The sequence below is a fragment of the Mustelus asterias genome, chromosome 8 (genome assembly GCF_964213995.1).
Source record: "Mustelus asterias chromosome 8, sMusAst1.hap1.1, whole genome shotgun sequence".
Lineage (NCBI taxonomy): Eukaryota > Metazoa > Chordata > Chondrichthyes > Carcharhiniformes > Triakidae > Mustelus > Mustelus asterias.
In genome coordinates, this window is record NC_135808.1 from 135,505,762 (window position 1) to 135,530,752 (window position 24,991).

The following is a 24,991-nucleotide window of genomic DNA, read 5'->3' on the forward strand; positions in this document are numbered from 1 at the left end:
CAGATCCCATGAGTGAATTAAAAAAAACATTGTAAGCAAAGGGTTTTGAAGGGTCTCTTGTAGACCTTGGGAACAAAGAACAAAGAAAATTACAGCACAGGAACACGCCCTTCGGCCCTCCAAGCCTGCGCCGACCATGCTGCCCATAAGACATAGGAGCAGACTTAGGCCACTCGGCCCATCGGGTCTGTTCCACCATTCAACCATGGCTGATATTTTTCTCATCCCCATTCTCCTGCCTTTTCCCCATAACCCCTGATCCCCTTATTAATCAAGAACCTATCTATCTCTGTCTTAAAGACACTCAATGACCCGGCCTCCACAGCCTTCTGCGGCAAAGAGTTCCACAGATTCACCACTCTCTGGCTGAAGAAATTCCTCCTCGTCTCTGTTTTAAAGGATAGTCCCTTTCGCCTGAGGTTGTGCCCTCTGGTTCTAGTTTTTCCTACTAGTGGAAACATCCTCTCCATGTCCACTCTATCCAGGCCTCACAGTATCCTGTAAGTTTCAATAAGATCCCCCCCCATCCTTCTAAACTCCAACGAGTACAGACCCAGAGTCCTCAATCGTTCCTCATACAACAAGCTCTTCATTCCAGGGATCATTCTTGTGAACCTCTTCTGGACCCTTTCCAAGGCCAGCACATCCTTCCTTAGATATGGGGCCCAAAACTGCTCACAATACTCCAAATGGGGTCTGACCAGAGCCTTATACAGCCTCAGAAGTACATCCCTGCCCTTGTATTCTAGCTCTCTCGACATGAATGCTAACATTGCGTTTGCCTTCCTAACTGCCGACTGAACCTGTACGTGGGTGGCACGGTAGCACAGTGATTAGCACTGCTGCTTCACAGCTCCAGGGACCTGGGTTCAATTCCCAGCTTGGGTCACTGTCTGTGTGGAGTTTGCACGTTCTCCTCGTGTCTGCGTGGTTTTCCTCCGGGTGCTCCGGTTTCCTCCCACGGTCCAAAGATGTGCGGGTTAGGTTGACTGGCCATGCTAAAAATTGCCCCTTAGTGTCCTGAGATGCGTATGTTAGGGGGATTGGCAGGTAAAATATGTAGGGATATGGGGTAGGACCTGGGTGGGATTGTGGTCGGTGCAGACTCGATGGGCCAAATGGCCTCTTTCTGCACTGTAGGGTTTCTATGTTTCTATGTGAACCTTAAGAGAATCTTGAACAATGACTCCCAAGTCCCTTTGTGTTTCTGATTCCCGAAGCATTTTCCCATTTAAAAAATAGTCTATGCCTCCATTCCTCCTTCCAAAGTGCATAACCTCACACTTTTCCACATTGTATTCCATCTGTCACTTCTTTGCCCACTCTCCTAACCTGTCCAAGTCCTTCTGCAGCCCCCCTGCTTCCTCAATACTACCTGCCCGACTGAACTAAAACCCCCTACCCTTCCGGGGACCCTATCTCTCTATTCCCGTCCTATTCATGTATTTGTCCAGATCCCCTTAAAAGTCATTATCGTATCTGCTTCCATTAACTCCCCGGCAGCGAGTTCCAGGCACCCACCACCCTCTGTGTAAAAAACTTGCCTCGTACATCTCCTTTAAACCTTGCCCCTCACACCTTAAACCTATGCCCCCAGTAATTGATTCTTCCACCCTGGGAAAAAGCTTCTGACTATCCACTCTGTCCATGCCCCTCATAATCTTGTAGACTTCTATCAGGTCGCCCCTCAACCTCCGTCGCTCCAGTGTTTCAAGTTCCGAATTTCTCCAACCTCTCCTCATAGCTAATGCCCTCCATACCAGGCAACATCCTGGTAAATCTTTTCTGTACCCTCTCCAAAACTTCCAAAGAATAATTACAGTGATTCCTCAATATTTCTTTTTGTGAGTTGGAGACCGTTAATTAAAGACACAAACAGGTTTGCAAGTAAAAGGACTGGAAATGTGAATGGAAATCATTCCTTACCTTGTATGTGGGATTGTACAGTTCCAGCAGTCACAAATATCGCCACCAAGAAAAGGAGGGATCTCCTAGAGAGAGGTAAACTTGAGGTTAGTCAACGTTAGATACAGTTCGAGTTGGACAATCATATCCAATATTAATTGCTTTTTACATAGAATTTCACGATAACAGACCATTCGGCCCCACAAATCCATGCTGCTGTTTATGCTCCAAATGAGCAAGTCCATTCTGCTTTTGCTCACTCAGACAACAAAGCTCTTTATTCCCGTCCCCCTCACACAATTCAGGATCCTTCATGTGAATCCACACCACTCACATTAATCACCCTGCAAGGCCGGGAATTATACATTCTCACCACTCTCCACAACTCTTTATTGAAGCATATTTGATTTCATTGAATATAATTCCATTTTAAGACAACATTATATGATCACCACACATGTTGGTCAAGTATCATCCATTCAGGAAACTGTTTTCTGATTGGTTGTTTGGAAGAGGAGGAGTTTGGAAGAAGAGTGAGTTGGACCAATGGCGAGTGATTGATGGTGGGAATGCGGGAAAGATGCGGAGTTGGGCCATGTGAATTTGTTGTGGAATTTATCCAATCAGAATTGGCCGTTCTGATGGTGAGGGGTTGTGGGAGTCGGTCGCTGGGTGGCAGACGCTAGAGCAGGGAAGGAAGAAGGTTAGACATCATTTCAAAAGGACACATTAAAGCCAGAGAGCTCTGACCCAGAGGTGAGAATGAACAAAGAACAATACAGCACAGGAACAGGCCCTTCGGCCCTCCAAGCCCGCGCCGCTCCCTGGTCCAAATTAGACCATTCTTTTGTATCCCTCCATTCCCACTCCGTTCAAGTGGCTATCTAGATAAGTCTTAAACGTTCCAAGTGTGTCCGCCTCCACCACCTTGCCCGGCAGCGCATTCCAGGCCCCCACCACCCTCTGTGTAAAATACGTCCTTTTGATATCCGTGTTAAACCTCCCCCCCCCCTCATCTTGAACCTATGACCCCCTCGTGAACGTCACCACCGACCTGGGAAAAAGCTTCTCACCGTTCACCCTATCTATGCCTTTCATAATCTTATACACCTCTATTAGGTCACCCCTCAACCTCCGTCTTTCCAGTGAGAACAACCCCAGTTTACCCAATCTCTCCTCATAACTAAGCCCCTCCATACCAGGCAACATCCTGGTAAACCTCCTCTGCACTCTCTCTAAAGCCTCCACGTCCTTCTGGTTGTGTGGTGACCAGAACTGGGCGCAGTATTCCAAATGCAGCCGAACCAACGTTCTATACAACCGCAACACCAGACCCCAACTTTTATACTCTATGCCCCGTCCTATAAAGGCAAGCATGCCATATGCCTTCTTCACTACATTCTCCACCTGTGACGTCACCTTCAAGGATCTGTGGACTTGCACACCCAGGTCCCTCTGCATATCTACACCCTTAATGGTTCTGCCATTTATCGTATAGCTCCCCCCTACGTTAGTTCTACCAAAATGCATCACTTCGCATTTATCTGGATTGAACTCCATCTGCCAGTTCTTTGCCCAAATTTCCAGCCTATCTATATCCTTCTGTAGCCTCTGACAATGTTCCTCACTATCTGCAAGTCCAGCCATTTTCGTGTTGTCCGCAAACTTACTGATCACCCCAGTTACACCTTCTTCCAGATCGTTTATATAAATCACAAACAGCAGAGGTCCCAATACAGAGCCCTGCGGAACACCACTAGTCACAGGCATCCAGCCGGAAAAAGACCCTTCCACTACCACCCTCTGTCTTCTGTGACCAAGCCAGTTCTCCACCCATCTAGCCACCTCCCCCTTTATCCCATGAGATCCAACCTTTTGCACCAACCTACCATGAGGGACTTTATCAAACGCCTTACTAAAGTCCATATAGACGACTATATGTTTGTCAAAGGATCCAGGATGTCACAACACAGAAACATTTTGTATAAAAATATTATTGTTATGTTAAACTGGGGTAGAGCATTGGCTAGGCCACACATGGAGCACTGTAAACAGTTCTGAGCTCCATATTAAAAAGATAATATTGAGACACTGGAAAGGGTGCAGAAAGAATTCATATGGATGATTCCAGAATGAGAGATTATCCGAAAAGACTCTTTCCTCTCGAGAAAAAGAAACTAAGAGGCCTTTAAAGTTATGAAAGGGTTTAATGGGATAGATGTAGAGAAGATGTTTCTACTTAAGGAGCTGTCCAAAACACAGGGCCATCGATATCAGACACTCACTAATAACTCCAATCGGGAATTCAGGAGAAACTTCTTTACCCAGAGAGTGGGGAGAATGTGGGACTCGCTCCCACAGGGAGTGGGGAGAATGTGGGACTCGCTCCCACAGGGAGCGGGGAGAATGTGTGACTCGCTCCCACAGGGAGTGGGGAGAATGTGGGACTCGCTCCCACAGGGAGTGGGGAGAATGTGGGACTCGCTCCCACAGGGAGTGGGGAGAATGTGGGACTCGCTCCCACGGGGAGTGGGGAGAATATGGGACTCGCTCCCACAGGGAGTGGGGAGAATGTGTGACTCGCTCCCACAGGGAGTGGGGAGAATGTGGGACTCGCTCCCACAGGGAGTGGGGAGAATGTGGGACTCACTCCCACAGGGAGTGGGGAGAATGTGGGACTCGCTCCCACAGGGAGTGGGGAGAATGTGGGACTCGCTCCCACAGGGAGTGGGGAGAATGTGGGACTCGCTCCCACAGGGAGTGGGGAGAATGTGGGACTCGCTCCCACAGGGAGTGGGGAGAATGTGGGATGCGCTCCCACAGGGAGTGGGGAGAATGTGGGACTCGCTCCCACGGGGAGTGGGGAGAATATGGGACTCGCTCCCACAGGGAGTGGGGAGAATGTGGGACTCACTCCCACAGGGGGTGGGGAGAATGTGGGACTCACTCCCACAGGGAGTGGGTGAGGTGAATAGTATCAAGACATTGAAGGGGAAGCTGGATAAACACAGGAGGGAGAGAGGAATAGGAGATGCTGATAGGGTGAGAGGAAGCGGGGGTGGGAGGTGACACATGTGGAGGAGAAATCCCAGAATGGGCCACTGGGATCTTGTGGCCTTGCTCTGTGCTGTAAGTGCAATGGAACACCATGTAATTCGCCTGGAAACTCTTCTGCAAGATTTCAAAAAGCAACTCATCTGCTATTCATGAGTCATCCTTTGCTGTTGCCAATATGTGTTTAGGATTTTCCAGATTAGACAGCGACAACTCAACAGGCTAAAAAAATGTGACACCTTCATCGGCCGGACCTCACAACGTGATCCTGGCTTTCAGATTCACTCGCAATTGACTGGAGGCCATCATGGAATAAACCAAAGAAAAGCAGAATCTACCAATACAGAAACTAGTATCTCGCAGTCTATCTCACACAAGGACAGTTATTCCATTGCATATTTAATATTTAACACAAAATTGCTGTGAGGTTCAACATGTCAATATTTTAACTTGCTTGAGTCTAAAATGTCTGCCTTTTAAAATAATAAAATATTCCATTGTAATTTACAAAATATATTCCAGTTCAGGACTGTGCATGCAGACGTAAATTGTGATGTGATAAGTCTTGGTTACTGCCCACAACCACCCTGGCACTGTAAATTTACAAGTGTAGAGTTTCATTCCTTCAGATTTTATTCATCACGAGACATACAAAACTTTAAACATGATTTTTAAAACTATTCATTTGTCTTTCTTGCCTCTCTCATGTAGAACATAGAACATAGAACATAGAATATTACAGTGCAGTACAGGCCCTTCGGCCCTCGATGTTGCGCCGACCAGTGGAACCAATCTAAAGCCCCTCTAATCTACACTATTCCAATATCATCCATATGTTTATCCAATAACCATTTGAATGCTCTTAAAGTTGACGAATCCACTACTGCTGCAGGCAGGCCATTCCACGCCCTTACTACTCTCTGAGTAAAGAACCTACCTCTAACATCTGTCCTATATCTCTCACCCCTCGATTTAAAGCTATGTCCGAGGAAAAAGGCTCTCACTATCCACCCTATCTAATCCTCTGATCATCTTGTATGCCTCTATTAAGTCACCTCTTAATCTTCTTCTCTCTAACGAAAACAACCTCAAGCCCCTCAGCCTTTCCTCATACGATTTTCCCACCATACCAGGCAACATCCTGGTAAATCTCCTCTGCACCCTTTCCAACACTAATCCAACCTTTCTTTCCCTCTTTTTTCCACATCATGGAGTCGGATTTATGTTGAATTAAATATTCAAACTGCTACTTCCTGGTTTAAGCTCTGTGTGTCTCAGTGAGGATTCTTCAATGTGATTGGTTAAGGAGACATTGAGTTGCTGTGAGACATGCTGTTGCCCTGGTCACCAGGGATCTCCTTGGGGATTGCCAAGCTGAAACACCTCTCTCAGCACCACATGGCTCCATTCAAATTACCCATTGGAAAGTGTGTGGGCAACTCGATGTATAATGAACACCAAGGGCAAAATGTTCTCATTTTTGACTGAGTGTCAACTGAGGCAGGAGGAGCAGTGTGCAGCCTATTGGCTGCAAGGACTGTCAATAAGCAAGAGAATGGAGTAGACAGTTCCAAAGACTCACAGCCCTGAGTGACGAAATCTCTCTGTAGATCAGTCCTAAATGACCAACTATATATTCAGAGACTGCGTTGCCAGTTCTAGGTTCCTCAACCCCGGACAGACATCTAGCCTGTCACGCAACCTCAATATATCTCAAGCACAATGAGTGAGGGGTGGATGGAGAAGGGTGAAGACTCACGATAGCACACAGAGGGGCAAGGAGGTGGATGAAAAAGACAAACAATGGAAAGCAGAAGGAAGACCGAGGGGAGGGAAGCTGGATCCCCACAAGGCCGCATAAAAAGCTCACGGGCAAGGGGGTCAAAGGGTTACCACATTGTTCAGTGGAAGGGGATGCACAGAGCGTCCAGATGCAGTGGGTGGGGGAATAAGTGGGGCATGGTGTTGATCCACCAGAAGGAACTCTCCAGTTGTAGCCAATAAAATAAAACAAGACTTACTCCAACTTATAAATCAAAGAAAAAGGTTTAATAAAGAAACTTTATTTCTCCAACACTTGAGGCCTCATCCGGGGCCATTCCAAGCTCCCACAAACCCCAGCAGCTTCTTATTTATACTGAGTCAGCTGACCAGCACATCATTTTGTCATTGGTTACGTGCTTTACTGGGTCAGCTGACCCTTACAGCATGTTACCATTGGTCACACGACAACAGCTCCAATGTTATCATTGGTTACACTTTAACACAGGGGGCCTCATAGGTGATTAGTTCAGGGGGAGGGTGGTTGAATCAAGGAACAGATTTCCTCTGGAGATTGCTGGCCTTTTCCCTCTGGGTTCCAGACATTCTGCACGCTCTGGTGAAGACATGTGGGCCGGACTGGAGTTGACGTACGGCGCTGCGACCTTTGAACCTGCCAGCTGATGGCGGTTGGATGAATCAGCTGCCAGGTGATTCGGAGGGAATTCACCTGTGCTTAACTAATGAGGTTCCAAGCGCAGAATCTGGCGTGAGATCCCGCCATTCTGGCCAGCAGGAAAGGCACCACCAGAGCTGCCCTCCATTGTCTCAAAAAGGGACAATTCCACCCACCGTACCATACAATACAGGAGGCCATTCTTCCCATCGTATCTGTGCTGGATCAATGAAAGAACTATCAATCCCACTTCCCCATAGTTCTGATCATACTTTCCAAATGTTCATTCAATTCCTTCTTGAACGTTACTAACCAAGCACATCCCAGACCATAATAAGCACCGAGTCGAAAGCATTCTCCCTGCCTCCTCTCTTGGTATTTCTTTTGATAATTATGGTAAGCACACAGCTTATACACTGGAGGTGGAGAAGGAAACCTTCTCCAACATTGTTCATAATTTCCACCAGGCCGCCTGCCTCCCGTTGCAGTGGGTCATTGCATCCAGTCCACTCGCTGCCTCCTCTGTTCCCCTGGGGCACCCTGAAATCAGCTGTTTCCAAAATCACTCAAATTGCTCCATAATCCATCACGCTTATGCGCACGAGTCACCTTGATTATGGGATGAGTTAAGCACGCTCCAAAACAGCTGGTTTTCTGCCCCCTTGCAAGAAGGGGTTGGAGTCTGTTGTTACAGACACTGCCATAGAAAGGCGTTTTAATACTGCTGTCTAAACCACACTCCCACCACTGTCTGTGTTAAAAAAAGCCTCCCAAATTCTTCACTTGTTCTGACCCCGTTTACTGAGTAATCATTCTCCACCTGCACCGACAGACCCAGAGAATCATCCAATCCCTGCAATGCAGAAAGAGGCCATTTGGGCCATCTACTCCCCGACAGAGCATTCCACCCCAGCCCTCCACTCCGCCCATATCTCCGTAACCCCACACATTTAGCATGGCCAATCCACCTAACCTACACATCTTTGGAGTGTGTGAGGAAACCCATGCAGACACGGGGAGAATGTGCAAACTCCACACAGGCTGGAATCGATCCCGGGTCCCTGGCGCTGTGAGGCAGCAGTGCTAACCACGTTCTGCCCTAATAATCTGAAAAGATCAGACAAATCCTAGGATCTTGCATTCACCAACCTGGCTGTCATTTGAAGGAATGGAATGCTGCTTCCCAAAGTCACGGCTGTTTTGTTTGACCTGTGAGCTCATCTCTGTCTCTGATTGAAAGCTAAATTCTGCCACTTCCCAATTTATCCTTCTCTTCCCAAATCCCCTTCATAAACCATTACCAGCTTCCTCCCCAGTTTCCCTGCTGCCTACCACAGCTCCCCTGCAAGTTCTCCTCCAAGCCACTCACCATCCTGACTTGGAAATATATCGGCCGTTCCTTCACAGTCGCTGGGTCAAAATCCTGGAATTCCCTCCCTAACGGCATTGTGGGTCAACCCACAGCACGTGGACTGCAGCGATTCAAGAAGGCAGCTCACCACCTTCTCAAGGGGCAACTAGGAATGGGCTATAAATGCTGGCCAGCCAGTGATGCCCATTTCCCATGAATGACTATAAAAAAAAGCTCCTTTCAGTCAGAAACTTCCAACATGAGATGAAATATCAGAAGGTAGGCCCTGTAAAACCTCATGAGCAGCAAGTTTGAGCAAGAGCACTCGGAAGAGGCTCCAAAATAATAGGCCAGGATTTGCTGTCGAAACAATGGTGTGGTCAGTGGCACTTATTATTTCTATAACCAGTAACTGTGGGTAAGGAGAGATAAATATCACCGCGAAACGCGAATATCCCAAATGCGTTGCGAGTTATGCTGCATTCGTGTGGAAGCAGTACTCCATTACCTGCTTCATCACTGACCCACACTGAATGTTCTGACATTCCTGTAGCTGCCGTGATAATTTGAACGAAGCTCACCGTAGATATTTAGTCATTAACAGCACAAGAATCCTTTTAATGACATGATCATTGTTAATGACTGCCAAGCAACCTCTTTAGCTCTGAAAATTAACCGTTACGAGTGGGGACTTTCATTCCTTTAGGCTGTAAATTATTTGGGGAGATTTAAAAAAGTTACATTTTCAAATTTAAAAATATTTTTTCTTTGCTCTTCCTTTCTGTCCCTTTTCAACCTCTTTCTCACTTTTCTATCTCTCTCGCTTTTCTACCTCTCTCTCATTTTTCTATCTCTCGCTTTTCTACCTCTCTCTCATTTTTCTATCTCTCTCTCACTTTTCTACCTCTCTCTCATTTTTCTATCTCTCTCACTTTTCTACCTCTCTCTCATTTTTCTATCTCTCTCTCTCTCATTTTTCTATCTCTCTCTCTCTCACTTTTCTATCTCTCTTTCACTTGCTCTTTCCCTCTCTATATTTCTCTTTCTGTACTGGATTTGATGTTGAATTCACTGACCGGGATTCTCCGGCTGTTCGCGCTGGCGGGATTCTCCAGTCCCGCCCGCAGCACACTCCGGCCCACAGGTTTCCCGCCAGCGTGGGGGTGATATCAATGGGAATTCCCACTGACAGCAGCGGGACTGGAGAATCCTGCCACCAGCGAACCACATGCCACCTCTGCCCGCAGGAACGGCTTGGAGGCCGGAGGATCTCACCACGCTCACGCCAATATGCATGTCCTGTGCACAGCAGTGTTTATTTCACATCCCTCCCATCAGATTGGTTGCCCTCACTAATTGGCCCAAGATGCCCTGTTGCCCTTGTTGAACCATTCCCCGCTGACACATCCTGCAACATAGTGGGCACATGTAGCAAGGCCAATGCACCTAACCAGCACGTCCTTCAGATTGTGAGGGGAAACCAGAGGGAACCCACGCAGACACGGGGAGAACGTGCAGACTCCACACAGACAATGAACCAAGCCGGGAATTGAACCCGGGTCCCTGGATCTGTGAGGCAGCAGTGCTAACCCACTGTGCCACTGTGGGGAGGGGTCAAGACTAACTAGCTATAGATGCCATGTGGTGCCCTGTGACACAAACTGACCCATTTACAGGGCATTAATGGGTTTAAACCCATAATATTAACTAGAATGTCAATGCTGAATTTATCAAATTAGTACAGAATCTGTTCCAATGGATATCAAGTTTATCTCAGTGAATATTTCCATGATGGACACGTTGTACCCTGGTAAATAGAAAAAAAAATTGTTTGTATCAACTCTCTAAAGGTTTTCAATATTTTTGAGTAACCTTCTTTTTCTGTGATAATATTGGATGATTTTGACTGTTATATGTGTCTTTTATCTAACTTTCTCCTTTGGATCTAATCACCGTCCTTAACAAATGATCCCCTCTTTACTGGAAGAGAGTTAATAAGAGCTGGAGTGAATTGTACACTCTCATTACAGAGCAGGAGCCACTGAGTTAGTCAGGAAAGGAGCTGGGTGCTTGTTTTCAGGGAAGATAATAAATCAAGCCTGGGCCTTTCATCTTCCGTCAGTCACAGCACTGAAACAAAGCATTATCACTGTTACCGAATGTATGCTTTCCGGATCTGCCATTCCGTATGTCCACACCAGGTTTCCTCCATCATCTCCTCCAGCCCTACAACACTCCCAGAAACCTCTGCTCCACCAGGTCTGGCCTCCCTGACTCTAATCACTCCACCACTGGCACCCTAAGCTCGGGAATTCCCTTCACCCAAGCTCTCTGGCTGCCTCTTAGCCTTGGCTCTGTGGGTAACGGCCTCACTGAAGATTGTGGCTTCAAATCCCACTCCAGGACTCCAGTGCAGAAAGCAAGGCTGGCATTTCACTGCAGCACTGAGGGAGTGCTGCTCTACCCTTTAACCCCAGGGTATATTGGCCTCTCTCTGGTGGGCTTTAGAGATTCCGTGGCACTATTTTGAAGATGTGGAGATGCCGGCGTTGGACTGGGGTAAACACAGTAAGAAGTCTCACAACACCAGGTTAAAGTCCAACAGGTTTATTATATATAAATATTATATATTATATGAACCTTATATATATTATCTAAACGTTATATATTATATAAACCTGTTGGACTTTAACCTGGTGTTGTGAGACTTCTTACTGTGTTTACCCCAGTCCAACACCGGCATCTCCACATCACGGCTACCATCGACACCGCAAACTGCCGGCTCCAAGTGGAGAGGATCGCCAAGAAGATCGCGCATATCGACAGAAATAAACGTGTTGGACTTTAACCTGGTGTTGTGAGACTTCTTACTATTTTGAAGAACAGTAGAGGAGTTCTTCCCGGTGTCCTAGCTGGCATTTACCCCTCCATTAACACCACAAAAAACAGGTGATTGAGTTATTGACACATTTCTGTGTTCGGGAACCTCGCTGTGAATACATTGGCCGCTCTGCTCCCTACATCATTTATTTAAAATTTATTCACTAGTGTCAGAAGTAGGCTTACTGTGAAAATCCCCTAGTCGCCACACTCTGGTGCCTGTTCGGGTACACTGAGGGAGAATTTAACATGGCCAATTCACCCTAACCAGCACATCTTTCGGACTGTGAGACGAAACTGGAGCACCTGGAGGAAACCCACGCAGACACGGGGAGAACATGCAGACTCCACACTGACAGTGACCCAAGCCGGGAATTGAACCTGGGTCCCTGTCGCTGTGAGGCAGCAGTGCTAACCACTGTGCCACCGTGCCACCCCGGGTCCCTGTCGCTGTGAGGCAGCAGTGCTAACCACTGTGCCACCGTGCCGCCCCGGGTCCCTGGCGCTGTGAGGCAGCAGTGCTAACCACTGTGCCACCGTGCCACCCCGGGTCCCTGTCGCTGTGAGGCAGCAGTGCTAACCACTGTGCCACCGTGCCGCCCCGGGTCCCTGGCGCTGTGAGGCAGCAGTGCTAACCACTGTGCCACCGTGCCGCCCCGGGTCCCTGGCGCTGTGAGGCAGCAGTGCTAACCACTGTGCCACCGTGCCGCCCCGGGTCCCTGTCGCTGTGAGGCAGCAGTGCTAATCACTGTACCACCGTGCCGCCCCGAGTCCCTGTCGCTGTGAGGCAGCAGTGCTAACCACTGTGCCACCGTGCCGCCCCGAGTCCCTGTCGCTGTGAGGCAGCAGTGCTAACCTAACCGTGACTACACTTCAAACACATTTCATTGGCTGCGAAGCACTTTGGGATATCATGAGTTCTGAAAGACACTCTATAAATGAAGGTCTTTCTTTGAATAAACCTGCCTGTTTCACTGAGCCTCTGGCTGCTTGTCCTATCATCACTTTACACACCGCTCTGTCACATTCTTGATGAATCACTCATGTGACGCAACTTGAAACATTTTGTTATGTCAAAGATGCTATCTAAATTCACTAATGTTCACTAATATCCTTTAGTGAAGGAAATCTGCTGCCCTTACCTGGTCTGGCCTACATGTGAATCCAGAGCCACAGCAATGTGGGTGATTCTCAATTGCCCCTCTGAAATGGCTGAGCAAGCCACTCAGTTCAAGGGCAACTAGGGATGGGCAATAAATGCTGGCCAACCAGTGACGCCCATGCCCCATGAATGAATAAAAAAGATGACAGTTCTTTCTTGGGGAGGAGGGGAATCCTGGATAACCACTGATGGGTGTGTGGGAGGGACTGTTCCATCCCAAACAATCAGTTTCTGTTCCTAGTTTCCTTAGAGTCATAGAATCATAGAGGTTTACAGCATGGAAACAGGCCCTTCGGCCCAACTTGTCCATGCTGCCCTTAGTTTTTTTTTAAACCCCTAAGCTAATCCCAATTGCCCGCATTTGGCCCATATCCCTCTATACCCATCGTACCCATGTGACTATCTAAATGCTTTTTAAAAGATAAAATTGTACCCGCCTCTACTACTACCTCTGGCAGCTTGTTCCAGATACTCACCACTCTCTGTGTGAAAACATTGCCCCTCTGGACACTTTTGTATCTCTCCCCTCAAACCTATGCCCTCTAGTTTTAGACTCCTCTCCCTTTGGGAAAAGATATTGACTATCTACCTTGTCTATGCCCCTCATTATTTTATAGACCTCTATAAGGTCACCCCTCAGCCTCCTACGCTCCAGCCTCTCCTTATAACTCAATCCATCAAGTCCCGGTAGCATCCTAGTAAATCTTTTCTGCACTCTTTCTAGTTTAATAATATGCTCTCTACAATAGTGTGACCAGAATTGCACACAGTACTCCAAGTGTGGCCTTACCAATGTCTTGTACAACTTCAACAAGACATCCCAACTCCTGTATTCAATGTTCTGACCGATGAAACCAAGCATGCCGAATGCCTTCTTCACCACTCTGTCCACCTGTGACTCCACTTTCAAGGAGCTATGAACATGTACCCCCAGACCTCTTTGTTCTGTAACTCTCCCCAACGCCCTACCATTAACTGAGTAAGTCCTGCCCTGGTTCAATCTACCAAAATGCATCACCTTGCATTTGTCTAAATTAAACTCCATCTGCCATTCGTCAGCCCACTGGCCCAATTGATCAAGATCCCGTTGCAATTGGAGATAACCTTCCTCACTGTCCACCATGCCACCAATCTTGGTGTCATCTGCAAACTTACCAACCATGCCTCCTATATTCTCATCCAAATCATTAATATAAATGACAAATAACAGTGGGCCCAGCACTGATCCCTGAGGCACACCGCTGGTCACAGGCCTCCAGTTTGAAAAACAACTCTCTACAACCACCCTCTGGCTTCTGTCAAGAAGCCACTTTTGTATCCATTTAGATACCTCACCCTGGATCCCGTGAGATTTAACTTAATGCAACAACCTACCATGCGGTACCTTGTCAAAGGCCTTGCTAAAGTCCATGTAGACAACATCAACTGCACTTAGTCTGGGACCCCAGAGGTTTGGAGTTGACCAGTTCAGTGCCCTGTATTACTAGGCCATCGGAGGACGCCTGTGTGTGTGCTAAGCATTGGAATCCTCTCCCTAACACCCCTCTCTCCTCATTGGCGACATTCCTGGAGTCGTAGCTCTTTGGCTAAGGTTTTGGTCGTCTCTCCTGATGTGTAGCTGTTCATCTGTATTGTTTTTGCTACATTAAGAGCGTTATATGAAGGTAAGTTGTTGCTGTCTTTGGAAAAGGGGTTTAGTTCACAGCTGTTTCTCAATTGTGTACAGTTTTTGGTCGACAGGTTTTCTTTCTGTGGGAGAGTGGTGTTCTGAGCTGTTTAAATAAAAAGCTGATCATTCGTTCTGTTCCTCCGAGTTTTGCACTTCAACATTGACAGCTGTTTTCCTCACAGATCGAGTGGTGACCATCGCTATTCCCCAGAACTAATCACTCATCCAGAGTCATAGGGTGGGATTTTCCAGCCGCACTTGCTCCAAGACCGGAAAATCCCGCCCAAGGTCAATGGACCTTTGCGTGGTCCCCCCCTCGCCTGCTCCAACTCCTGTGGCGGGAAAGTTCCGCCCATGGAATCGTACGGCACAGAGGCAGGCCCTTAGCCCATCATGTCTGTGCCGACCATTAAATACTAATCACTAATCCCATTTACCAGCACTTGGTGATTTCGGTGTTCATCCAGATGCTCCTTAAATGTTGAGAATTCCCGCCTCCACCACCCCCTCAGGCAGCGAGTTCCATATTCCCAGCACCCTCTGGATGAAAACATTTTCCTCAGATCCACTCTCACCTTAAATCTCTGACGGAGGGTCATCTAGATTCGAAACATTGGCTCTATTCTCTTCCCACAGAAGCTGTCAGACCTGCTGAGACTTTCCAGCATTTTCTGTTTTTGTTTCAGATTCCAGCATCCGCAGTATTTTGCTTTTAAACCTCTAACCTTTGGTCATGGACACCTCTGCCATTGGAGAAAGATTCTTACAATCTACCCTATCTATGCCTCTCATAATTTTGTATCCCTCTATCAGATTCCCCCTCAGCCTCCTCTGCTCCAAGGAAAACAAACCCAGCCTATCCAGTCTCTCCTCGTAGCTGAAATTTTCCATTCCAGGCAACATTCTGGTGAATCTCCTCTGCACCCTCTCTCGTGCAATCACATCCTTCTGATCATTAGTGATCATTAGAACATAGAACATAGAACATAGAACATTACAGCGCAGAACAGGCCCTTCGGCCCACGATGTTGCACCGACCAGTTAAAAAAAAACTGTGACCCTCCAACCTAAACCAATTTCTTTTCGTCCATGAACCTATCTACGGATCTCTTAAACGCCCCCAAACTAGGCGCATTTACTACTGATGCTGGCAGGGCATTCCAATCCCTCACCACCCTCTGGGTAAAGAACCTACCCCTGACATCGGTTCTATAACTACCCCCCCTCAATTTAAAGCCATGCCCCCTCGTGCTGGATTTCTCCATCAGAGGAAAAAGGCTATCACTATCCACCCTATCTAAACCTCTAATCATCTTATATGTTTCAATAAGATCCCCTCTTAGCCGCCGCCTTTCCAGCGAAAACAATCCCAAATCCCTCAGCCTCTCCTCATAGGATCTCCCCTCCATACCAGGCAACATCCTGGTAAACCTCCTCTGCACCCTCTCCAAAGCCTCCACATCCTTCCTGTAATGTGGGGACCAGAACTGCACACAGTACCCCAAGTGCGGCCGCACCAGAGTTGTGTACAGTTGCAACATAACGCTACGACTCCTAAATTCAATCCCCCTACCAATAAACGCCAAGACACCATATGCCTTCTTAACAACCTTATCTACTTGATTCCCAACTTTCAGGGATCTATGCACACATACACCTAGATCCCTCTGCTCCTCCACACTATTCAAAGTCCTCCCGTTAGCCCTATACTCAACACATCTGTTATTCCTACCAAAGTGAATTACCTCACACTTCTCCGCATTAAACTCCATCCGCCACCTCTCGGCCCAACTTTGCAACCTGTCTAAGTCTTCCTGCAAACTACGACACCCTTCCTCACTGTCTACCACACCACCGACTTTGGTGTCATCAGCAAATTTGCTAATCCACCCAACTATACCCTCATCCAGATCATTAATAAATATTACAAACAGCAGTGGCCCCAAAACAGATCCCTGAGGTACACCACTTGTAACCGCACTCCATGATGAATATTTACTATCAACCACCACCCTCTGTTTCCTATCCGCTAGCCAATTCCTGATCCAATTTCCTAGATCACCCCCAATCCCATACATCTGCATTTTCTGCAGAAGCCTACCATGGTGAACCTTATCAAACGCCTTACTAAAATCCATATATACCACGTCCACTGCCTTGCCCCCATCCACCTCCTTGGTCACTTTCTCAAAAAACTCAATAAGGTTAGTAAGGCACGACCTACCTGCCACAAAACCATGCTGACTATCACCTATCAATTCATTACTCTCCAAATAACTATAAATCCTATCCCTTATAATTTTAGTTAAATAAATATGGAATATGTTCAAGGATTTCTTTCAGCCGCCCTACTAACAGTGCCCTGACAACACTCACATTTTCTACCTCACCTGGCTTAGAAACCTAGGAATGTAGGAAGAGAAGGCGACCATTCAGCCTCTTGAGCTCGTTCTGCCATCCAATTTGATCATTTCTAGGCGACGGCCTAATGCTATTATCACCAGGTTATATTAGTCACTATTAATCCAGATTAATCAATGTTCTGGGGACCCGGGTTCGAATCCCGCCACGGCAGATGGTGGAATTTGAATTTAATAAAAAATATCTGGAATTAAGAATCTACTGATGGCTGTGAAACCATTGCCGATTGTTGAAAAAACCCATCTGGTTCACTAATGTCCTTTAGGGAAGAAAATCTGCCGTTCTTAACCTACATGTGACTCCAGAGCCACAGCAATGTGGTTGACTCTCAACTGTCCTCCAAGGGTAACGAGGGATAAAAAAAAATTCTGATCTGTATTTTAACTCCAAACACTCACCTTAGCTCTGTTATCGCTTAATACCCTTAACCACAAAAGTGTAGTCATAAGACCATAAGATATAGGAGCAGAATTAGGCCACTCGGCCCATCGAGTCTGCTCCGCATTCAACCATGGCTGATATTTTTCTCATCCCCATTCTTCTGCCTTCTCCCGGTAACCCTTGATCCCGTTATTGATTAAGAATCTATCTATCTCTGTCTTAAAGACACTCAATGACCTGGCCTCCACAGCCTTCTGTGGCAAAGAGTTCCACAGATTCACCACCTTCTGGCTGAAGAAATTCCTCCTCATCTCTGTTTTAAAGGAGCGTCCCTTCACCCTGAGGTTGTGTTCTCGAGTTCCGTCTCTCCCACTAGTGGAAGCATCCTCTCCTTGTCCACTCTGTCTAGACCCTGCAGCTCTTTTAACAAAGACACAATGTTTGCAACTTTTAGCCACCTCAGTCTTGAAATTTCCAATTGACCCCCACAACCTCAGCAACTTTTTTGGGGGGGCAGAGATCTGCAGATTTCCTGTCCCCTTTGTCTGCACAAGTGCCCCCCCCCCCCGCCCTCCCCCGGGGAACGGCCTGACTCTAATAGAGGGTTCTGCCTCTTCACACTGGGCTCCCTCACCAGAGCAAATAAGGGAGAGAAACGAAGGACTCCTTTGATCATCTTAAGCACCTCAATTATACCCCCTCCTCCTTCATTTTCTACATAATGCCTCATTACTGATGCCAGTTTTAATCTACAACATCTCTCCACTGCTTGCAAGTAATTCACATCCTCATTGTAAAAACATTCAATTAAAGCCTTCAAAAGAAGTGTAACAACCCTCCTGTTCTCCGGGCCTATTATACACTTTAATTACAGGCCCAAGGGGCACGGGCGGGGCAGTGGATTTAATTGGATACCAATTTCATTGAGCAGTCAGAGACAGTGATGGGCTGCATGGTCTCCTCGCGCTGTTCTCTGATTCTAACCCCGAGACACAGAGACCGCAGAATCTACAGAGGCTGGATAGTGACAGAAACGCAGAACGTATTGAGTCGCCACAGACACCAAGCAGGTGTGCACTGCAACTAAACTGCAGGGCAATGTAGTTCAATGAACTGTGCTTTAAAAAAAAGTAGTTTGCTTCACTCTTGTTCACATATAGAACCCTGAGTAAAAACGTGTTTTCAGATCCAAGCAACTCTTGCAGCAGGAGGTCTTGTTGCTCAGTGGGTTAGTGTCTCTGCCTCTGGGCCAGGAGCCCTGGGTTCGAGTCCTACCCCGGGACCTGTTGGTCAAGGAAGGTGCGTTCATAACGCGGCCAAATTATTATCAACCTGCAAAACGCATCAATGGCTGACGGTAGGAGAGGGAGAGACTCCTGGTCAGCCACGCTTGTTGTGGAGTGGCGCCCCTCAAGATAGAAGCCCCCTGGCAACAGGTTAGTGACCTGTTCCGGGAATTACTCACTGAGGGAACAGATGAAAGTCTAACCTGGGAAGGGAAATGACAACAGCTTACACACTCAGTCTAATAAACTGCGTACTAACATAGTTCAACCACACATTCCATTGAACCTTGCACTAAACACCAAAGGAATGGAGTATATAATAGAATGATGCACTGTAGCGATCCTGTGAACTACAGAACAAGGGGGTTGGATTCATGTAATGATACATTATGCTTCGATTAGAAAGGGTTCGAACTGTCTACGTCCTTCAATCTATAAAGCGCCAATCTCATCTCAGGACATCTCAAAGCATGTCACAGCCAATCAATTACATTAGAATTGCTGTCATTGTTGCAATGTAGACAAAATCAGCAGCCAATTTGGGCCCAACAAGCTCCCACAAAGAGCAATGTGATCATGACCTAACAATCTGTTAATCTCAGTGACTCAGTTACTGTGAGGGGATTCTCACAGTAACTTCACTGAAGTGTTAAAGTCAGCCTACTTGTGACGAATAAATAAACTTTATACTTGAATAAATATTGGCCCCAGGAACTGGGGAGGATGCAGCCCCCGCCCCCCCGCCCACCGCCCCCCCCCCCCCCCCCACAACCCGCTGCCGGCGCTCTCCTGGCCCCCCAATTTCGCTATCATTGCCACAGGATCTTTTAGCTCTGACTGAGAGGCTAGACAGAGGCTCGATTTAATGTCTCATTCGGAAATTGAGTGAAGCCCCCCAACAGGGACACCATCCAAGCTATTTTGGTCAAACGTGCTGTTATTTTCAGCACAGACAGAGCTGGGCGAGGGACAGTAAGCACCATACAATTACAGCCAACATGATAATACAGGAGGGATACAGTCACAAAATTACCACCCAACACAGGTGTGGGGCTTGAGAGGCCCAGCCTGTCAGGTTAAACTGTCAGAAATATCCCGAAAAAGTACAATTTCATTGGCAAAGGTTACGACATTTGGAGTTTGTCCAGTGGATTTGTTACCCTTCAGGGTGAGATTGGTGCAGCCTCAGAGAGTCAGGGGCAAGAGACTGAGATTGTGGAAATGGATCACAGAATCATTCAGTGAAGAAGGGGCCATTCGGCCCATCGCGTCTGCACTGACACGCAAGAAACATCTGAACTCCCACCTAATCCCATCTGCCAGCACTTGGCCCATAGCCCTGAATGTTATGATGAGCCAAGTGCTCATCCAGATAGTTTTTAAAGGATGTGAGGCATCCCGCCTCCACCACCCTCCCAGACAGCGCATTCCAGACCCTCACCACCCTCTGGGTAAAAAGGTTTTTCCTCACATCCCCCCTGAACCTCCCACCCTCCTATTACAGAACTCTGCTTCCCACAACATTCAGAACCATTTACACCAAAAACAGAGTTGCTCGAATGAACAACTGAAGGACAGGAAACTTCAACAACTGATGGTACGCATAAGACAGAAACTTCTACATTATTTTAAATACAGCAATAAATACAAGAAACATAATTGTGTATAATGAATATACAGCACTGTGGCCAATCCTCTAAAACATTTATCCATGGAGAAAACTCCTGGGTTCACAGAGCTGCCCCACGTGTGTAGAAATATTTCCCAATCTCATTCCTGGCTCAATGTCCCACGCCCCACCCCCGCAGTCCGAGAATCCCTCAATCCTATCGGTTCCTCTTAATATCATGAACATTTTGATTAAAAGACCAGCTGGCCATCTAAATTCTGGGGAGTAGATTGCTAGTTTGTGGAATCTCTCCGCATAATTTAACCTGAGGAGTCCAGGTACCATTTTGCTGAATCTAAACTGCTGACTCTCCAAGGTCAATATATCCTTCCTGACCGGGACTGGCCTGAACTGCTCACAGAGACTGCAGGTGTGGGTTAACCAGGGCTCTGTGTAGCTGAAGCACGTCTTTCAGAGTCACTTCCATTCCTCGAGACACAAATGCCAGTATTCCATTCAGCTTTTGTGAACATGTTTATAACATTTTAAACATCCGTTTACCTGGGCCCACAAAACTCTTTGGACTGTTGCAGTGTCAGCACTGAGGGAGTGCCGCACTGTCAGAGGGTCAGTACTGAGGGAGTGCCGCACTGTCAGAGGGTCAACACTGAGGGAGTGCCGCACTGTCAGAGGGTCAACACTGAGGGAGTGCCGCACTGTCAGAGGGTCAACACTGAGGGAGTGCCGCACTGTCATAGGGTCAGTACTGAGGGAGTGCCGCACTGTCAGAGGGTCAGTACTGAGGGAGTGCCGCACTGTCAGAGGGTCAGTACTGAGGGAGTGCTGCACTGTCAGAGGGTCAGTACTGAGGGAGTGCTGCACTGTCAGAGGGGCCGTACTGAGGGAGTGCTGCACTGTCAGAGGGTCAGTACTGAGGGAGTGCTGCACTGTCAGAGGGTCAGTACTGAGGGAGTGCTGCACTGTCAGAGGGTCAGTGCTGAGGGAGTGCCGCACTGTCAGAGGGTCAGTGCTGAGAGAGTGCCGCACTGTCAGAGGGTCAGTGCTGAGGGAGTGCCGCACTGTCAGAGGGTCAGTGCTGAGAGAGTGCCGCACTGTCAGAGGGTCAGTGCTGAGGGAGTGCCGCACTGTCAGAGGGTCAGTACTGAGGGAGTGCCGCATTGTCAGAGGGTCAGTGCTGAGTGAGTGCTGCACTGTCTGAGGGTCAATACTGAGGGAGTGCTGCACTGTCAGAGGGTCAGTACTGAGGGAGTGCTGCACTGTCAGAGGGTCAGTACTGAAGGAGTGTTGCACTGTCAGAGGGTCAGTACTGAAGGAGTGCCGCACTGTCAGAGAGCAGTACTGAGGGAGTGCTGCACTGTCAGAGGGTCAGTACTGAGGGAGTGCCGCACTATCAGAGGGTCAGTACTGAGGGATTGCTGCATTGTCTGAGGGTCAGTACTGAGGGAGTGCTGCACTGTCAGAGGGTCAGTACTGAGGGAGTACCGCACTGTCAGAGGGTCAGTACTGAGGGCATGCCGCAATGTCAGAGGGTCAGTGCTGAGGGAATGCCGCACTGTCAGAGGGTCAGTACTGAGGGAGTGCTGCACTGTCAGAGGGTCAGTACTGAGGGAGTGCTGCACTGTCAGAGGGTCAGTACTGAGGGAGTGCCACACTGTCAGAGGGTCAGTACTGAGGGAGTGCTGCACTGTCAGAGGGGCCGTACTGAGGGAGTGCCGCACTGTCAGAGGGTCAGTACTGAGGGAGTGCTGCACTGTCAGAGGGTCAGTACTGAGGGAGTGCTGCACTGTCAGAGGGTCAGTACTGAGGGAGTGCTGCACTGTCAGAGGGGCCGTACTGAGGGAGTGCCGCACTGTCAGAGGGTCAGTGCTGAGAGAGTGCCGCACTGTCAGAGGGTCAGTGCTGAGGGAGTGCTGCACTGTCAGAGGGTCAGTACTGAGGGAGTGCCGCACTGTCAGAGGGTCAGTGCTGAGTGAGTGCTGCACTGTCTGAGGGTCAATACTGAGGGAGTGCTGCACTGTCAGAGGGTCAGTACTGAGGGAGTGCTGCACTGTCAGAGGGTCAGTACTGAGGGAGTGCTGCACTGTCAGAGGGTCAGTACTGAAGGAGTGTTGCACTGTCAGAGGGTCAGTACTGAGGGAGTGCCGCACTGTCAGAGGGTCAGTACTGAGGGAGTGCCGCACTGTCAGAGGGTCAGTATTGAGGGATTGTTGTTGTTTTTGGTCTGTTTACAGCTGCATTAATCAATCTCTACGAATTGTCAATCTTAAAATTCATCAAGAAATATTTTTCGGTGGAAATGTACTGATTTGCAAAGCAGCGATCTCAGTCTCTGGCACTGACTAACTTTATAGGCTCATGGCGGATTTCACGTTGATGATTCTGCAAGGGAGTTTTCACAGATATTTAAACTGTCACTAAATTGGTGCAATTTCATGGACATTTCTGGGTGAAATTTCCTGATTGGACCCAAAGCAGAAACTGCCACTTGCCGTTCTCTCTCATCATCCTGCTTTTTAAATGATGACCTTTGACAGGATCACACACCCAGGGAACAGCAGCATTCACTGCCCCAGGTTTGCTTTAGGGAGCGGGTTAGTTGTTTCCTGCTGCCTGGTTTATTTGTCTGTTTTGCCCACTTTCTGAGTTGATTTGTTGCTGCGTCACTGAAATTAGTTTTCCTGCAGTGCAGTCCCCGCGTCTCTCCCGCTCTCTCGCACCTGCAGGGAAGAGTAATCTGTGGCTGGTAGTGAACCAGTGATGGTGCCAGGAGGGATCGGCCGCAGACACGCAGCGGAACCCCCCCGACCAGAGGATGAGACGCCACACCCCTTCCCCTCCCTCCCCCCCTCCGCCCTCCACCCCCCCAGAGGATGAGACGCCACACCCCTTCCCCTCCCTCCCCCCCCTCCCCCCTCAACCCCCCCAGGGGATGATACGTCACGCCCCCTCTCCTCCCCCCCACCCCAGGGGATGAGACGTCACACCCCCTCTCCTCCTCCCACCCCCCTCCCGCCCCGACCAGAGGATGACCTGGGTCAGAGAGCCGTTGCAGTCTCTGACCCCGCTCGTCGGAGGCTGCAGCGGCGACTTCAGACTTTTATTTTGCCGGTCGGTAACAGCGCGGACGCGGATCGGGCCAGAAGACGGTAAAGTGGGATTTGGCAGGAGAGTTGGGCGCGCGGTTCATTCAGTCGATTTAAATGAATGCAAAGATCGCGTTAAAGGCTCGACACCCAACTTTACCACAATTTCGCACCTGAAAATGGGCGCGAAGTTTTGGTAAAATCAGGCCCACTGTTTTTAATGGCCCAGTTCTGGGCCTAGCCCCATATTGACACACATCTGGCTGCCTGGCAGCTGTTTTCGCACAGCAGGCTGGGGAGTAAGCATACTGTCCAGAAACCAGCTTCAGCCTCACAGCATTTCCAACCTCACCTGGACCCAGAGAGAACTGCAGGAGGGAAAGGAGGTCATTCCGCCCTTCAAACCCGTTCCACCATTCAACAAGTCAATGAAGGAGATAGTCATCGACTTCAGGAAGCATAGTGGAGAACATGTATCTGTCTACATCAATGAAGTAGAAATGGTCGAGAGCTTCAAGTTTTTAGGTGTCCAAATCATCAACAACCTGTCCTGGTCCCTCCATGCCGATGCTATAGTTAAGAAGAGACTAAGGAAATTTGGCATGTCAGCTACGACTCTCACCAACTTTTACAGGTGCACCATAGAAAGCATTCTTCCTGGTTGTATCACAGCTTGGTATGGCTCCTGCTCTGTCCAAGACCGCAAGAAACTACAAAGTGTCGTGAAAGAAGCCCAGTCCATCACTCAAACCAGCCTCCCATCCATTGACTCTGTCTACACTTCCCGCTGCCTCGGCAAAGCAGCCAGCATAATTAAGGACCCCACGCACCCCGGACATTCTCTCTTCCACCTTCTTCCATTGGGAAAAATATAGAAAAGTCTGAGGTCATATACTAACCGACTCAAGAACAGCTTCTTCCCTGCTGCTGTCAGACTTTTGAATGGGCCTACTTCATATTAAGTTGATCTTTCTCTACACCCTAGCTATGACTGTAACACTACATTCTGCACTCTCTCCTTTCCTTCTCTATGAACAAAATGTTTTGTCTGTATAGTGCGCAAGAAACAATACTTTTCACTGTATGTTAATACATGTGACAATAATAAATCAAATCAAATTAAGACTATGTTTGATCATCCACTTCAACCCCACCTTCCTTAATTTCCTTAGTATCCAAAGACTTGATACACCTCTGGCTTAAACAAACTCAATGGCTGAGCATTCCCATCTCTCTTGGGGTAGAGAACCTCAAGGTTCATTACAATTAACTCATCTTTCAGTTTTCTAAACTCCAGGAATAGCTCATTGCGTCTTTGTCAAAATGATCCAAAAATGCCCATTGGCCATCACTCATCTTCTATTTCCCTCTGCTTTGTTATCAAGGCAAGTGCGAGGTTGCGCATTTTGGTAGGAAAATGTGACAAAATAGAGTAGAGGAGCGAGGGCGATCGAGAGATACCAGATACACAAACCACTAAAAACAAGAGCAGTAAAAAAACAAAGCAGCTAGGTACACACATAAGTAGTGGCTGGAATATAAAGTCAATTAATAAACCTGGAATTAAAAGCTAGCCTCGGTAATGGTGACCCTAAATTGATTGTTGTAAAAAAAACTACCTGGTTCACTAATGTCCTTCAGAGAAGGAAAGCTGCTGTCCTTACCCGGTCTGGCCTACCAGTGACTCCAGAGTCACAGCAATGTGGTTGACTCTGAAAAGGTTTGTCACTAG

At 48.0% G+C, this 24,991-nt stretch overlaps 1 protein-coding gene across 1 annotated transcript in view; it reads right to left on the bottom strand.

Annotated features, from left to right (window-relative positions):
- col24a1 (collagen type XXIV alpha 1) overlaps positions 1-24,991 on the bottom strand; it is a 445,996-nt gene that overhangs the window by 377,835 nt on the left and 43,170 nt on the right. The window contains exon 2 of the mRNA XM_078219024.1: positions 1,927-1,991. Within this exon, the coding sequence (XP_078075150.1) occupies positions 1,927-1,991 (65 nt within the window). The remainder of the gene's footprint in view (positions 1-1,926; positions 1,992-24,991) is intronic.